The sequence below is a fragment of the Gorilla gorilla genome, chromosome 21 (assembly GCF_029281585.2).
Source record: "Gorilla gorilla gorilla isolate KB3781 chromosome 21, NHGRI_mGorGor1-v2.1_pri, whole genome shotgun sequence".
NCBI lineage: Eukaryota > Metazoa > Chordata > Mammalia > Primates > Hominidae > Gorilla > Gorilla gorilla.
This window is the reverse complement of record NC_073245.2, coordinates 13,512,961-13,530,931: the sequence shown is the minus strand read 5'-3', so window position 1 is coordinate 13,530,931 and position 17,971 is coordinate 13,512,961. Positions and strand designations below refer to the sequence as shown.

Here is a 17,971-nt window from a genome sequence, read left to right as displayed (position 1 = left end):
TCGATCTCCTGACCTCGTGATCCACCCACCTCGGCCTCCCAAAGTGCTGGGATTACAGGCGTAAGCCACTGCACCCGGCCTAAAAAGGTTATGTTACCAATGAAGCCACCTGGGGCCTAGAGTTTTCACTATGACAAAACTTAAATTAGTATTGTTTTAAAAATGGATATAGAACTATTCAGGCTCCTTACTTCTTCCGTGTCAGTTTTGGCAAGTTGCATATTTTTCTTTTAATGGTCCCGTTCCATCTGTTTCATTTTCAAATTCATTCACATAAAATTGTTCATCAAATACCCTTCTGGAGGAAAAAAACGTCTGCGGGAGTTGGAGGAATGCCCCCTTTTTTATTTCTGACATTGGCTACATATACCATATACCTTCTCTCTTTTTTCCTTGGTTAATCTTGCCAGGGGTTTGTCAATATTATTCTTACTCTTTTCAAAGATCCAATTGACAGTTTTTAAGATCCTCTCTACTGTACTTCTTCCCTTAGATCATTAATTTTTGCTCTTATTTATATTTTTCTTTCTTCTACTTCTTTAGGTTTAATTAGCAGTTCTGAGTTATTGAGAGGAATGTTTTTTCCTTTCTAATATGTGCTTTTAAAGCAGTGATTCTCAACCTTAGCTGCACATTGGAATCACCTGGAGAGTTTTCAAATGTTTGGGGTGCACCCCTAGAGGTTCTGAGGCAAATGGTCTGAAAAGTGGCTTGGACATCAAAAGCTCCGCAAGTGATTCTAGGTGCAGCTAAGGTTGAGAACCACAGATTTAAAGCTGTAACCTCTAAGTACAACTTTAACTGCAACCCACAAGTTTTCAATATTTTCTTCATCAACCAAATCATCTTAAAATTTATGTTGTGATTTAATTTATATACATTTTGACTGAGCGCGGTGGTTCATGCTTGTAATCCCAGCACTTTGGGAGGCAGAGGCGGGTGGATCACTTGAGGTCAGAAGTTCGAGACCAGCCTGGCCAACTTGGTGAAACCCCGTCTCTACTAAAAATACAAAAATTAGCCATGCGTGGTGGCACGTGCCTGTAATCCCAGCTACTTGGGAGGCTGAGGCAGGAGAATTGCTTGAACCCGGGAGGCGGAGGTTGCTTGCAGTGAGCCAAGATCACAACACTGCACTCTGGCCTGGGCGACAGAGAGAGACTAAGTTTCAAAAAAAAAAAAAAAGAAAAGAAATAATTCATATGCATTTCAAAAATAGCAAATGCAATGTATGGTTTGAGAAGTCAGGTAAATGGTACCTTTGGGGAAGAGGCAGGGGGTTGTGAGTGAGGGGAAACACAAGAGGAACTTCTAGAGTATCGGTAATATTAACTCTTGTTCTGAGTGAACAAGAGAATGGAACAGATGGAATGGGATCATTAGAAGAAAACTATATACAACTTGCCAAAACCGACATAGAAGAAATAAGCCTGAAATGTTCTGGGTGAACAAGAGATAATATTACCAATACTCTAGAAGTGTTCAATTTGTGATAATTCACTGAGCTACACACATAGGATTTGCAAATGTTTCTGTAACTTTATATTACACTTAAATATACTTTTCTTTTTAAGAGAGAAAACGGATCCCATACAAAGAGTGGGAATTATAACAGCACTAGCCTTCTCAATATTATACTGGACACTAGAAAAAATAGTATAATGTCTTCTAAATTCTAATGGAAAATGATTTTGAACCTAGAATTCTGTAGTCAGACTTTTTTTTTTTTTTTTTGAGACAGGGTCTCACTCTGTCACCCAGGATGGAGTGCAGTGGTGCAATCTCCGCTCACTGCAACCTCTGCCTCCTAGGCTCAAGCCATCCTCCTGCCTCAGCCTCCTGATTAGCTGGGACTACAGGCTTGTGCCACCTCACCCAGCTAATTTTTGTATTTTTTGTAGAGACAAGGTTTTGCCATGTTGTCCAGGCTGGTCTCGAACTCCTGAGCTCAAGTGACCCACCCACTTCGGCCTCCCAAAGTGCTAGAAATACAGGTGTGAGCCATAGCACCTGCCCCCAGAAATTCAATCAAATTGTAGGATAAAATAAATATATTTTCAGTCAGGAGAGCTCGCAGAAAAGTTATCTCCCAGGCATCTTTTCTCATAAATCTGGAGAATGTGCTCCAGTAAAAAGAGGGAATGGATAGGAAGATGAAGACATGGGATCTGGGAAACAGAGACTTCAATATAGGAGGAAGGCAAAGGAAGTTTCCAAATGACAGTTGTGCAGCAGGCCCCAGGAACAAGTGCACTTGGGGGCAGGAGGTGGGAAGGTTCTAGGGTGGGCAACTCCAAGAGAAATTCAAACCAAGAGAGCACCTTCCTGTGTGTGACCATTGTGAGATTTCTCAGTTCTGTCACAGTACAATGATACTTTATTTTATTTTATTTTATTTTATTTTTTACTGTTCTAAAGGTACATCAGCAAGAGTATAGTGATAAATCAGGGGTAGGCACATAGAAAAATCAAACAATTAAAAAGCCAAAACATGGCAAATACTACATTTAGGATAAGCAAAGAATGATCCTTCTACCCAAAAAATGTGGTAGTGTAATCACCGTTCAATGCAGCTGTGAATAAGAGTTTTATGGCCATAACATAGATAGGGATCACTGATTTAGCCATGCATTGCGATACAATGGTATTAAATGAAAGAGAAGGGGCTTTTGTATGCTTTTGTGGTGTGAGGGGAGATGCTAGGCGAGGCCATGTAACACAGTACATCCTCATCTTCTACAGTAGGACATCAAAAGAGAACTTAACTGAAAAACTAAGTGTAAACACAGAGAAGTAAAAAACAAAACAATTTAAATTGGGGGACGTGGGGTGGGGAAGGCGCAGGGCAGGCTATTGCTGCTTTCTGTTTTAAAAACTGCAGCACTGTTTTTGTCTTTTTCAGTTACTTGTATATAGTATTTTCATAAAGATAAAATTAGACTAAGAAAAAAACTATGGAAATAAAAGAAAATCCCAGGGCACTAAAAAATCACTTTCAGCTTTAAAACTTTGGATAATCACCAGAATCATCTCTTGAACAAGAATAAGCGTATGTGTAGCTCACATCAGTAACCATTATTCATTAAATGTTGTTTTAGTCCCAAATTCTCCCCATATAAAGAGCCAAATTATCTATAGGATACACGCAAAATTAATACAGGATACATGCAAAGCCCCCCGCTGGAAGCCAGAACATACAAACCAAACGTTTTCACTTTGTCATGCTAGATTGAGTTTATATTACTGTAACTGACATCTAACTTTTCAGGAACACATATGAAGTAAATTTAATCTGTGGTGGAAACACAGGATTATTCTTTTTATCTTTTAGGAGCTGATACTCTATTAATGGATCTAGTGCCTAAATCAAAAGAACAGAGAGAGTCTGTATAAGCAAAATTACCTGAAGAAAGTCACGAAGAACTGTACTAGGTCCATAAAATTGCTGTGCTGAGAGAAGGCAATCTGTGACAGAAAAACAGGTAGTGTGATTATGCAGGTCATGAAACCACCACGGATTCAGGCTTCTCATTTCAAGAGTGAAGCTGAAAACAGAGTTTACATTTTAAAGAAGTTACGGAAACTTTTTTCACTTAAGGAAAAGTACCTCACCCCTGTAGTTTACTTGTCTAGTTGCCAGTCCCATAGCAATACACTGAGGCTTTAGCACAGCCTCCTGCAGCCCCTTCTAAGCTTCACACCAGTTCTGAGGTTCTCTCTGTTTGACCCTGGAGACCCTCGCATGCCTCCATGAAGCCTGGCGCTCCCTCCCTGCGCCTCCACCCACACAAAGCTCTCCTTGTTTGCCTCAGTACCAATTCATGGCTCTGCCTCCAGGTGGGCAGCCCCATTCTGTGCTCTTCATTCGGTCAACATTTATGTACTCAGTGTGTACTGACTGCAAGATATTGTCCTTTTTACAAAAAATTGTGCCTCACGTTTTGCTACACTGAACATCATCTGACACTACGTCATCAGAACTTAAATAATTTTATTTTACAGTTAATAGTCTTCATACCAAGAATATAAAAATGCAACACATTTCATCAACTCTAAAATAACATTGGCTGAAAAAGGCATTATTCTGTGTATAATTTAGGAAAAACACTGTCAATTTAACTATGACATAATGCTTTTTAAGTCACTGACCATAAGATGCATCATGATTTCAGGGATATTAGCCCATGAAAAAATGCATACCTCCAAATTGATTAAATACGAGAATTGTGTCCTTACTATCACCGATAATATACGCGCTACTAGCCAGACGTTGTGGTGCACTGCCTGCTTTTTTTTAGGGAACTCAGCCCTCTTTGGAGAGACAATGGTACTATAAACGAAACAATTACTGACCAAGGTGACAATCCCAGTACAGACAATTCTCATGACAAACACAGGAAGGTAAATGACGAGCATCTGCTTTCCTAGTCCCACCAAACCCCAACCCCTTGCACTGTTTTTAGAGCCAGACTCACAGGGGCCAGAAAATAGACTTCCACTGTTTGCTTTTTCGATGGCCCTATTTTCTTTTTGACATTCCATAAATAAATAAATTCCAACATTATTCAGGCCATAATATATTATGGGGCTTGGAATTTGAAGTTTCTGTGTCCTCCCTCTGGCTACCATTTATAATCAGAAATACAAAGTTACATCAATTTCATACAATAAACAGAAACCCACTTTCTTTTCTTTTCCTTCATTTATCACAATAACCCAGCTCCTTGAGAGAAGGAAAGCTGCGGAATATGAGCCATGGTCCTCACATAAAAGTTTTAAATAAGATTGGAGAATTATATAAACAAGGTCATCTTGGGGAATGAAGAATCCAAGTTATAACACATAAAGAGAGAGAAGGAAACAGATTAGAGTCCACCCCAGCCCTGTCTGGATTTCAATCTTTTAAAACGTTAAGTGTGTCCTCAGTGTTTACACTTAAATAATCTATGAGATACTTTTACTCCCTGCTAGATGCCAAAAACCACTGGATGCTAAGGGCACTGTCTGAGGACTTATCTGGTGTTCATGTGCCCTGTGCCACACAACACTCCTCAGGGCAGCCCCCGCCTTTACCCACACTGGATGCTAATGGTTATTAGCCTGATTTCTTGCTGAAGCAGGACCACTCCATGTTCATGTCCAAATTATAATCATAAAGAACCTCACATAAAACAGCTTTTGGTATGGCTGGTACCCAAGACTTTAAAGGGATCCTCTTAGTTGAATCTTTATCATCTAAGTCTCCATAGTTACAAGATTGTGTGAGGAGGCAAAGGTCATAACGTGAAAATGTTTATGAAAGCAATGACCACTTAGAAACATCTAACCCTGCTGAATACCCCGCCCACTGTTGTCAGTCTTTGTTGGTCAATCTTTGACTGATAAGATGACGAACTTATTGTTCAAACTGAACACTTCTGAAAATGAAGGGGAGTGCTGTTAAAAATTACATTAGGTAATTAAAAATTACTCAATGTAAAAAGCATAAACTTGATTAACAAACATAAATTGGGCTGTCCCTACTCACAGACTGTCATACAATGCCAACCAACTGTAAAATCAATCTTGCAAAAGACAAGATTTTAGTGGAAGCGCTGTTGGAGAACTGCTCACACAAAACCATTGGCAAAGGAAGACTTGGCAGATTTAGCCCTTCAGTTATCAACTGAAGAAGGGATAAAGGATGAAGGCGTAGGAAGTGTTTCATAATTCTCTAAACGAGATTAAGGGAGGACTTTGGGAAAACTAAGGAGTTGCCTGGCTGTTGCTTTTTACATCCTGCTGTGAAGTCTCAAGTGAAGGACTCCATGATGGAGCTATCAGATTTCTGGGCACCATGTGCACAACTGAAGCCACACCCCCATCTCTTTATCTTGCTCTATTTAATTCATAGCCCGTATCTGTACACTTACTTATGGAAAATAAGATCTGTGAGGATTGAAGACAGAGATTTCCCCTTACCCCACTGACCATATATCTCCAGTGCCTAAAGCAGCCACTGATACATTAATTGGCACTTAATAAACATTTGCTGAATAAATGAATATGTTAATAAGAAAAATAATGATCTGTCTCACAGAACTCAGTAAGATCTGGTTTTTTTTTCTTTTATGAACTTGGCTCATGAAGCAGCACCATACCTGCTTCATGATTGTAACTATAAATGTTGTTAACTCTAAAATTAAAGTATTTTCCAATACTTTTTGGTTTCATTTTTAAAGACAATATCCCAATCAAATCTTTCTTTCACAATTTATTATGGAAATGGTGAAATAGATTTGGGGGCCTTTCTGATACTGAAGGTAATGAAAATTTCCTATATAAAAATCTATTTTAATACAAAGAAGAAATTCTTATTTTATAAATAAAACTCATAATGTCATTCTTCTCTGTTTCCAAACAGTAGACACCATACTCCACACTCCAAGAAACCTAGAATTCACGTCCTACTACTTCCACAACCCAATTCCAACTCCACTTTCATCAATATGTCTAAGGTGTATCTGCCCCATGGGCCTTCTGGATGTGTTCATCAATTCGGAAAAACTCTGAACTCGGAAGCTCAGTGAGCCCCAGGGTTTGGGGTACGATATTACGGACCTGCACTTCCTCAATCACTAATGTTGCGCTTCAGCCAAAAGTGCTTCTGCTCACTCTACTACTGTACTATTGTACCTGACGGCAGATGGTCACCAGAGAGCCTCCCTGCCTGTGTGCATGGGGGTCCTCCCTGTCCTTTCTGGCTCAGCACATCACTGCCTCCCTTTTTAAGCATCCCCGGCCCCACTGGAAACTCTGGCAGGCTCTCCTCTACGCTCCCTCACCATTGATCTGCTTCCCTCTCAGGGCGTGTGATAATTATGGTCTATATAGGGGTGTCCAATCTTTTGGCTTCCCTAGGCCACACTGGAAGAATTGTCTTTGGCCACACATAAAATACACTAACACTAACACTAACGATAGTGCTGATGAGCTTAAAAAAAAATAAAATAAAAAAATCATGTTTTAAGAAAGTTTATGAATTGTGTTGGGCTGCATTCAAAGCCGTCCTGGGCTGCATGTAGCCCGTGGGCCATGGGTTGGACAAACTTGATCTACCATATACCATGGCTGTGTAAAGACAGACATCCTGAGAAGAGGATTCCTGCATTCTTCTGTCTATGAAGACACCAATTCCTAACTTTTTTTTTTTTTTTTTTTTTGAGACGGAGCCTGGCTCTGTCGCCCAGGCTGGAGTGCAGTGGCGCAATCTCAGCTCACTGCAAGCTCCGCCTCCCAGGTTCACGCCATTCTCCTGCCTCAGCCTCCCGAGCAGCTGGGACTACAGGCGCCCGCCACCACGCCCGGCTAATTTTTTGTATTTTTAGTAGAGACGGGGTTTCACCGTGTTAGCCAGGATGGTCTCGATCTCCTGACCTCGTGATCCGCCCGCCTCGGCCTCCCAAAGTGCTGGGATTACAGGCGTGAGCCACCGTGCCCAGCCAATTCCTAACTTTTAAATTACTGTTGTAGAAGAATGAATGAAAAGGTAACTTCCTACCTCCCATACAAGAGCAGATACACTTTTGTATTCCAAGAACTAGGCCATGGCTCTCAAACTCTGGATAGCTTACAACAAAGTCAGAATCTCAGCCCCTATCCCTGTCTCTATATCTTTAAGCTCCTCAAGTGATTCTGATGCTAGTCTCCATAGGCCACACTTCAGGAAACTCTGAAGTAAGAAATTATTTAAACATCAGGCTGGATGCAGTGGCTCACGCCTGTAATCCCAGTACTTTGGGAGGCTGAGGTGGGTGGATCACTTGAGGCCAGGAGGTCGAAACCAGCCTGGCCAACATGGCAAAACCCCGTTTCTACTAAAAATACAAAAATTAGCTGGCATGGTGGTGTGCACCTGTGATCCCAGCTACTTGGGGGGCTGAGGCACAAGAATTGCTCAAACCCAGGAGGTGGAGAGGTTGCGGTAAGCCAAGATCGCACCACTGCACTCCAGCCTGGGTGACAGAGCGAGACTGTCTCAAAACAAAACAAAACAAAACTCCTCCTGTGCTCCTTTCCCTGGACAATTTCTTTAGCATTTCAGGAACTGCATTGAAAAAAAAAAAATCCTTGCCTTTAATTGGAAGGTTAAATCCCCATAATTAGTTTGGCTCTTTTGGGGAGTGGGAGGGAGATGGGGAAGGATAAGGGTAGAGGAAGAGAGGACAGTGCTTTGAAACAAAAGGAGAGGCAGAGCCCAAACCTGGAGGCAGGGAAAGGGAGGGAATGGAGGGGAGGTTTCGCATTCTGAAAGTGCCTGGGAATGTAGGGTGTCCTTGTGGCAGGCTAGGGAGGCTCTGGTGCTTAAGTGTCATTCTGTGTCCAAGCCTGTGCCACACAAGAGTGAGGATGCTGCCCTCAAGAGTGAGGGGCCAGGGAATCGGGCGCAGCAGTCAGCGACTGAAGATCAGACCAGGGGACCTTCCCCAACCTCTGAGCTCAGTTCAGCCCTGAGGTTTCTGTATGTTCCTGAGGGAAGAGAATGGGTCTCTGCCAAAACAGAGGCTGAGAATGAATTTCTAATTAAGTATGGTGGGTAGAACCTGAGTCCAAGATTACCATAAAAATATGGAAGCATGGCATTTCTTATATTCCACTACCACATAACAAATGCTTTCCATTTTAAAAATGATTGTATTTTTGCATCTACTATGTGCCATCCACAAAGAAGGTACTCAAAAGCTTGAATAAATGGATGAATGAATGAATACTGAATGACTAGGAAAAGTCACTGTTTAATACAGCAGATTTGAAAAGAGAGAAGAAAGGACCTCTCATTGGCCTCTGGCCTCATTCAGGACTTGGGTTCTGGTCGGAAGGATAAAACTGGCATTTCTAAGTCAATACCAGAGTTTCCTTTTCAGAAGGTAAGACACTGGTGCAGAACTAATTACACTTTATGTAGCACTCATCTAAGTCTACTGACCATATGCTGTGGAACCATGGACTGCAGAAAGGGCTGCATTATTTCTACCATGGAGATGTCTATCTATCCATTATCATGAGCACACAAGACAGGGAGAGGAAGAGAAAGGACAGCTGGCCACCCTGTGAGGTGAAGTCTTTCCGCTTCAAGGCAGCACCTGTCAGGCTCTGAGAAAACGCAAGGTATGTAGGTACTGGGCAGAATCTCCGCAGGCTCCCACGGCCCCCTGGGACCAGCGGCTCCACCAAGGGTGAGAGCTCAGCCCAGAAGGAGCCCATGTGCTCCTCTATTCTCCTTGAGGCCTCTACTCTCCTTGGCTTTGCAAAGGATGGAAGATTCCGTGAGCCCTGGCTAAGTACATTCTAACCTGGGTCTTGTTCTGTCACCTCCTTGAGTTTGGCTGTGACATAAAACAACTCTTCCTTTTTTTCTTAAAAAATGAAACAAAACAACAACCACCACCAAAGTTCATACATGGAACTCTATGTCAAGACCACAGCTCTGGACCAGATCCATATGACCATCACCTGGCCTCACACACCACGCACCTAATGCTGGTTTGTGCTGGCACAGAAACTGTATACCCAAGCTCTGGTCAGAGCCCCATGGCCAGTTAATGCCATTCAGCCACTCATTCCTGCCATGCAAATGAACACTCACCATCTGTCTGCTCCCAGCCTCCCACCTCAATACTGCTCTGTGCTTTCTTTCCCTAATTTTCTCCTAGCAATTCCTTTTTACCATTCTCCAGAATTCCTATTCTATCACACTCATTAACAATTTAGAAATCATTAGAGAACTACATACTTAGCTGAAATATCAAAAGGTACTGAAGGGCTAGTCATGAAAAGCAATGTTCCCTGATCTTCCGAAGGCTTCTCTCCAGGGACCCCCACCTTGAACTAGGTTACTTTTCAGTTCTTCTGGGAGTTGCCTTTTTATCATTAATGTTTTTATTGTTATTTCCTGATCTATCCATTTTAGGCATCACTTTAACCAACTTCTTACTGAAACAGAAGGTGATTTTGGTCATCAGCCCCGCCCCTCCCTCCAGTATATATCACTGCTCTTAGTGCCTCTGTTAGTTCCTGTGCCATTATCCTGAGGGTGACAGTGATGGAAAGATGCCACCGCAGACAGGAAGTGGACATAACTCTCTGGGATATGGGGAGACGATGTGCCTGTTACCCACACACAGCTACAAGATCAGAAGACAATGCAGCCATAGCCCACTGAAGGGCGGCTTCCCAGGCCCCACGGGGAGGAGCCCTCAGACCCTGATGCACCTGTGCGTGGGGGTGAAGGCAGGAGGCTTGCTGGGAAGGTCCGTTTTCCATTCTCACCAAGACAGGTGGACTGGTTTGAGGGAGAGGGAGTTTTGCCCCTGACCCCTGAGTTCTAGAGACTGCCCACTGTTAACTGGTAAAACCCCCGTACAATGCTGTGTACTTCCTGTAAAGGTGAACAGAACTTCAGCTCCAGGGTGCACTATGCTGCAGGCCCGCCCAGCAGAGGCATGCTCCTGTAGCTGTCTGGAGGAGGCCAAATCATATACTCATACCTTTATTTCTTCTTCTACCACCTGTATTATTCTTTTCATTGTGTATTTTTTTTTCTTTTTTAGTAGGGATGGGGGGGTCTCACTATATTGCCCAGGCTGGTCTCGAACTCCTGGGTTCAAGTGATCCTTCCGTCTCAGGCTCTCAAAGTGCTGGGATTACAGACATGAGCTACCATGCTCAGCTTCTTTTTCATTTTGGAAAATCTTAAACTTTTTAAAAAGTAGAAAGAGCACTATAATGAACCTCACATGCTCATCATCCTGCTTTAGTAAATTATCAGCTCAAGGCCAACCTTGTTTCACCCACACTATACTTACTTTCCCTATGATCATATTATTTTGAAGCATACCCCAGACCCAATCATTTCCCTCTTAACTATTTCAATATAGACAGGAGCACTGAACTTTCTTCTTTGTAAAATTTGGATGTTTATGTCCTCAGCCCTCCCTTTTCTTCTATCTTCTAACTCTCTGGACAAAATTCTAACCAACAACAATCCAATCTTCTAACTCCACACTGTGTAGACTGAGATAACAGATTCTTGGTTGCCAACCTCAGCCAGCCCATAGCACTGGTCAGCAATTGTTCTGACAATATCAGAAAAAGGTGTCAGCTCCTTTATAAAAGTTATAAAAGTTGTAAAAAAGAAAAAGTTCTGATACCTACCGTAAAGCCCTTATACTAACAACTATATACTCATCTGGCATACATTTAGGGTGTCTCCAACTGATTAGCACATGACACTGAGGACACTGAGGGATAAAGTACGATCCTTGCCATTAAGGAATCTTCGTATAGTGAAAACAGACACTCTGCTGTGGAGGTGCAGAGGAGGAAAGGAAGTTGCTATGGGATGTGTGTCATCAGATGGTCCCCTTCCCTGGGTTTCTACACAAGAATTCCACCTGGACTCCCTGGACTCCTGGACCTCCTAAGTCCTCCCAGGACTTAGGCCTGGCTCCTTCCAATCCACACTCCCAACTGCTGCCAGTGGGGTCTTTCTAAACACTGATCGTCGGTGACTTTTCGGCTTAAAACATCTCAACAATTCCCAGTCACATCAGGACTCAAGTTCACAGCCTGCAATCTCCAGTCTCTTCATAATGGCCCTCCCCAGCTCTCCACCTTCTTGTTCATAGCACTGTCACCAGCTCTGCTAAACTCCTGGTAGTTCCTGAAAGGGCTGGTCATTTCCTTTCCCCACCACGAACACCCCCTTCCCCCACCCCCATGCTCCTTAGGAATCAGCTCTGGTGTGATCTCTCTTAACTTGGACTCAGGTGACACAGGGCACTCCCCTCCCCTCTCATGGCTCCCAGGAATGCATGGGCACACCTCCAACACCGAGCTTCTAATGGAGGTGCCTGCTGTCCACTCACAGCTGCTGCTCTGGGCCAGGAAGTCTGCTGGCTGAATGAATTTTAAGGAAGTCTAGTGGGTTCCTGGCTCTGGAGATCACAGGAGAGAAGTCTGCTAGAGACAAAGATTTACCCGTCCAGCCAAAGGCAATGTTCCCAGATGGTGTGGATGAGATTACCCACGGAAAAAGAGTCCAGATGAAACCCAAGGGAACAACAGCATTAAAGAGCTGACAAGAGACAACCAAAGCTAAAGCTGAAAAGCAGGGGACTTTTGAGACAAAGGAATAATACATTTTTCTTTTTTTTTTAATTATACTTTAAGTTTTAGGGTACATGTGCACAACATGCAGGTTTGTTACATATGTATACATATGCCATGTTGGTGTGCTGCACCCATTAACTCGTCATTTAACATTAGGTATATCTCCTAATGCTATCCCTCCCCCTTCCCCCAACCCCACAACAAGCCCTGGTGTGTGATGTTCCCCTTCCTGTGTCCATGCGTCCTCATTGTTCAGTTTGCACCTATGAATGAGAACATGCGGTGTTTAGTTTTTTGTCCTTGCGATAGTTTGCCGAGAATGATGGGGGGCAACATGGTAAAACCCTGTCTCTACTAAAATACAAAAAATTAGCTGGGCGTGGTGATGTGCTCCTGTAGTCCCACCTACTCGCAAGGCTGAGGCACGAGAATCACTTGAACCCAGGAGGCAGATGTTGCAGCGAGCCAAGATTGCACCACTGTACTGCAGCCTGGGCGACAGAGTGAGACTCTGTCTCCAAAAAAAAAAGAAAGAAAAGAATTAAACTGTACTTAAAGCATGTGTCTTTCTTTGTTTCAAACTATATTTAAGGTTCTTGTACAGCCTTGTGGGTTTCATCATAAAGAAAAATGTTTTTTTCTTGTTTTTTTTTTGGAGACAGGAGTCTTGCTCTGTCGCCCAGGCTGCAGTACAGTGGTGCAATCTTGGCTCGCTGCAACATCTGCCTCCTGGGTTTAAGTGATTCTCGTGCCTCAGCCTTGCGAGTAGCTGGGACTACAGGAACACTTCACCACACCCAGCTAATTTTTTGTATTTTGGTAGAGACAGGGTTTTACCATGTTGCCCAGCCTGGTCTCAAACTCCTGAGCTAAAGCGATCTGCCCGCCTCGGCCTCCCTAAGTGCTAGAATTACAGCACAACCTTATAATTCTCAAAACTCTTAAGATACAGATAATTAACACCAGGAGGTACGGATATGCACTGTTATTATACAATAAATATAAACATTAAAAGTACATCTGACACTATTCATAACAGCCAAAGAGTGAAAACCACCCAAGCATCCATCGATAGAAAAATGGATAAACAAAACGTGGTATATACATATAAGGAAGATTATTCAGCTATGACAAGGAATAACCACTGAAACATACTAAACACGGGTGAACCTTGAAAACATTATGCTAAGTGAGAGCATATCATGTGACTCAATTTGTATAAAATGTCCAGAATAGGCAAATCCATAGAGACAGGAAACACAGACTGGGGGTTGCCAGAAGAGGGAGGAATGGGGACTGACTGCTAAGGGGCTTCTTCTGGAAGTGATGAAAATATTCTAAAATTGACTGTAGTGACGGGTGGCTGCACAATTCTGTGAATATACTGAAAACCACTGAATTGTGTACTTTAAATGAGCGAACTGTATGGTATGTAAATTATGTCTCAATAAAGCTGTTATAAGAAAAAAAGCACATCCAAGTGAACAAAAGTTTCACACATCCCTTGCTCAGTATAGCGATCCTGTTAGCACCCATAAACAGAACTCTAAAATCTAAATGAATGCCCAGTTCTCAATACCAATTCTGTGTTGCCTTTACTTGTGAACACTGGCCTCTTACATAAAACAGTAGATGAAACACCCAGCATGCAGACAACTTCTATATTAGCTCCACATTACAGTAACAACCTCTGTTGCAGAGTCGGGAACAAGCCAGAGCCTCACCACCCCACCTTCCCACCTCACACACTTTCTGCCCATCCATCTTCTATCTTGAATACCTACCTCCCACCCCCCCCAAACTATGGACATAGCTGAAGCCGGCTGAGCCCCGGCTTCCTGGGGAGAACAACTAGGATAGCTTTCAGAAAGCAGGGGCAGAGGGAAGGGTGCTCACCCACAGGAACAACCAATCAAAAAACAGGCACAACCGACCCCAACACACCCGCCACCCTCCCAGAAACAGGACTTTTCAGTCTGTGGGTTTTGTTTGTTTGTTTTTTAGCTGCATCTACAAAGATTTTTATAGTCAGTTGCAAATTCCCTCAGCAGTTATAGGTTTTGATCTGTTCCTAATTATGGAAAAGAATCCTGGGATTGGTTCAGAGTGAAGGAACTTGAGTTTAGTATTACCATTTTTAAAGCCCCAATGCTTACACAAATTTCCAAGTAGAGAATTAGATTTCCTCAGTTACTTTGCTTTAAAAAAAGAGAATCTCAATTTTTAAAATCTCATTTAAAAAATGAGAATCTCAATTTTTAAAATCTCATTTAAAAAATGAGAATCTCAATTTTTAAAATCTCATTTAAAAAATGAGAATCTCAATTTTTAAAATCTCATTTAAAAAATGAGAATCTCAATTTTTAAAATCTCATTTAAAAAATGAGAATCAAAGGCAAAACGGCTTTGCCTGCATTGAAAGCCATACTGAAATTTAACTGAATGGCCTACACTGCACTATTTAGACATTTCCCTACTCTCTTCCTTAAATAAGTCTCTCCATTTTTACTGAATTTGCACAGTTGCTAAATGTGTGTATTTAAGAGCCATGCTACATACCTAGAAAAGCTAAGTCTCTGGGGAAAAAACAGCAATAAAGAAACATGCAGCCCTTGTTGAGAACATGATGTATTTACCCAGGAAGACACGAGCTCAGCCCTCCACATAGCGCACAGCCAGATACGGTCCCCAAAGCAGAGAGAACCAGTGTCAACCAGGCTCTCATGCGAGGACTGAGAACACACGGTGACACGGGTCTAGTCACAGTGAATAGTGCAGTCATTTGTACCAAACAGCAGAAAGACACCTTTGCAATAGAACTTACCTGCGTTTTCAAGGAAAGCTTGGCAAACTAAATGGTGGGCATGCCATCGTTTATTTTCACAAGTGCTCCTGAATGCAGCATCCATAAGTGGATCTTAATTTAAGTTAGTGATCCAGAAAAGATAAGGAGCACCAGAAAACCAGGAAGAAAATCAACATCTCCTTGATTATGAAACTTAAAATTATTACTTCTTAGAAGTAAGTGTGGGGAAGAGCTCCCTCTAGAATGAAAGCTCTAAAACCACTTCAGTGACTTGCAGAGGGTGGAGCAACAGGGAACTGGGAGGAAAAAAACTCGGCATTGGCAACAAGTATGGCCATCTCCAGCACAAAAGCCTGCTTATAGGCACAGCCTGGGAAAAGTGTCAGCAGCATAAGTCAAGATTTTTACTAAGAATCTAAAAAGTATTAATCATTTGTCAGCTATAAGCAACAAAGCACGATGTTCAATTAGACTGAGAATATGGAGAGGTATGTCAGTACAAAAACAATCTCAACAATCTCAACTTAAAATGAGTAAATAAATAAATTTTATTTACTAGAACCCTAATCAAGTGTTTTACATGAAAATAACCTAACAAATATATATAATCTATATCTTAATAGTGTCAGGAGATGTTGCCAAACTGAAATTATACTGACTGGAACCCAGAGCTCAACCTCTTTCGGATTGGAGAAACTACTGAAACCCCTGCAAGCTCCATTCCAAATGCAGCCTACGGCAGGGAGAATTCTAAGAATGCCCCCAAGATTTCCACCTCTTGATGGGCACGCTCTGTATCTTCCCTACTCATGTGTGGGTAGGCCTGACCTAATCAGATAAGCTCCTTTAAAACGATCTAGAGATCAGAGTCCTAAGAAGTCAGAGAAATTTGAAACTTCAGGATACATATTCAATATGTGCACAGGTATATAAGATCTAAAATTTTCATTTTCAAATGTTATATAAATGCAATCATGCAGTATATAAATTTCTAAGATTTTCTTTTTCAATCAGCAAAATTTGCTTGGGATTTATCAAAGTTGTTGTGTTTCTGTATATCAATAGTTCATTTCTTTTTGTTGCTGGGTATTAGGCCATGGTGTGTATGTAACATCATTTATTTAAGCATTCATTTGTTGAGGAATATTTGGCTTGTTTCCAGTTTGGGGCTATTATAAATAAAGCTGTTAAATATTGCTTTCAAGTGCTATAAACACGGGTGTACAGATATTTGTGAGAACACTGGTTTTCATTTCTCTAGGATAAATGCCTAGGAATGCAATTGCTGGGTTATATGATAAGTATAACATTAGTTTTTTAAGAAACAAAGTATTTTCCAGAGTGACTGTACCATCTTATATTCCCACCAACAATGTATGAGTGATCCAATCTTTCCCCACTCTCTCCAACATTTGGTATTATTACTATTTTTAATTTTAGTCATTTTGATAGCTGTGTAGTGTTATCTTATTGTGCTTTCAATTTGCATTTCTCTAATGGTTATTTTATTTTTATTTTGAGAGGCAGTCTCATTCCGTTGCCCAGGCTGGAGTGCAGTAGCACAATCTCAGCTCACTGTAACCTCTGCCTCCCAGGTTCAAGCGATTCTCCTGCCTCAGTATCCTGAGTAGCTGGGACTATAGGCATGTGCCACCATGCCTGGCTAATTTTTGTATTTTTAGTAGAGACGGGGTTTTGCCATGTTGGCTAGGCTGGTCTTGAACTCCTGACCTCAAGTGGTGATCTGCCTGCCTTGGCCTCCCAAAGTGCTGGGATTTCAGGCGTGAACCACCACACCTGGCCTCTCTAATGGTTATTGATGCCGATCATCTTTTATGTCATTATTTGCCATATGTATATCCTCTTTGGTTAAATGTCTATTCATGTCTTTTGCCCATTTTCTAACTGAATTGTTCGTTTGTTTACTGTTGAGTTTTGAGAGTTCTTATATTCTAGATTCAAGTGCTTTCCCAGAAATATGGTTTGCAAATATTTTCTCCCAGTCCATAGCTTGCCTTTTCATCTTCATAACAGGGTTTTTCACAGAGCAAAAACTTTTGGTTTTATGTGGTCCAGTTTATCAAGTTTTCCTTTTATGAATCATGTTTTTAGTATTGAGTCTAAAAAAGCTTTTGTTTCGTTTTGGGATTCAAAGATTTTCTCCTATATTTTTTTCTAAAAGTTTTATAGTTTTATGTTTTACATTTAGATCTGTGATCAATATTAAGTTAATTCTTATATAAGATGTGAGATTTAGAGATTCCTTTGGTTGCCTATGGTTGTCCAACTGCTCTAGCACTATTTGTTAAAAGGCTATCCTTTCTTCATTGAATTGCCTTTGCAGCGCCTTTGTCAAAAATCAGCTGGGGGCTGGGCGCAACGGCTCATGTCTGTAATCTTAGCACTTTGGGAGACCAAGACGGGAGGATCACTTGAGCCCAGGAGTTTGAGAGTTTGAGACCAGACTAGGCAACACAGGGAGATCTCATCTCTATCAAAAAAAAAAAAAAAAGAATTAGCCAGGCATGGTGGTATGCACCTGTAGTCCCAGGACTTGGGAGGCTGAGGCAGGAGGATCACTTGAGCCAGGGAGGTTGAGGCTGCAGTGTGCTGTGACTGCACCACTGCACTTTGGCCTGGGCGACAAAGTGAGACCCTGTCTCAAAAAAAAAAAAAAAAAAATTCAGCTGGAACTAGCGTGGCGGTGTGCACCTGTAATCCCAGCTACTCAGGAGGCTGAGGTGAGAGGGTTACTTGAGCCCAGGAGTCAAGACCAGCCTGGACATCATAGTGAGACCCTGTCTCAAAAAAACACCAAAAACAAAATCAAATCCTAATCAGTTGGACATATTTATGTGGTTCTATTTCTGGGATCTATAGATCAGCCTATCCCATTGATCTGTGTGTCTACCCCTCTACCTGAAACAATGTCTTGATTACTGTACCTAAATAGTAAGCCTTAACATTGGGTAGGCTGATTCTTCCCATTTTATTCTTCTTTTTCTAAATTGTTAT

At 41.8% G+C, this 17,971-nt stretch overlaps 1 protein-coding gene across 3 annotated transcripts in view; it reads right to left on the bottom strand.

Annotated features, from left to right (window-relative positions):
* Positions 1 to 17,971, bottom strand: part of ATRN (attractin) — a 176,658-nt gene that overhangs the window by 23,250 nt on the left and 135,437 nt on the right. For 2 of the 3 annotated variants that reach the window (XM_031004868.3, XM_031004870.3), the window contains exon 25: positions 3,404 to 3,465. In XM_031004868.3, the coding sequence (XP_030860728.2) occupies positions 3,404 to 3,465 (62 nt within the window). Of the gene's footprint in view, positions 1 to 3,403; positions 3,466 to 8,095; positions 12,414 to 17,971 lie in introns of those variants that run through there. The other variant, XM_031004871.3, reaches the window with a different exon arrangement.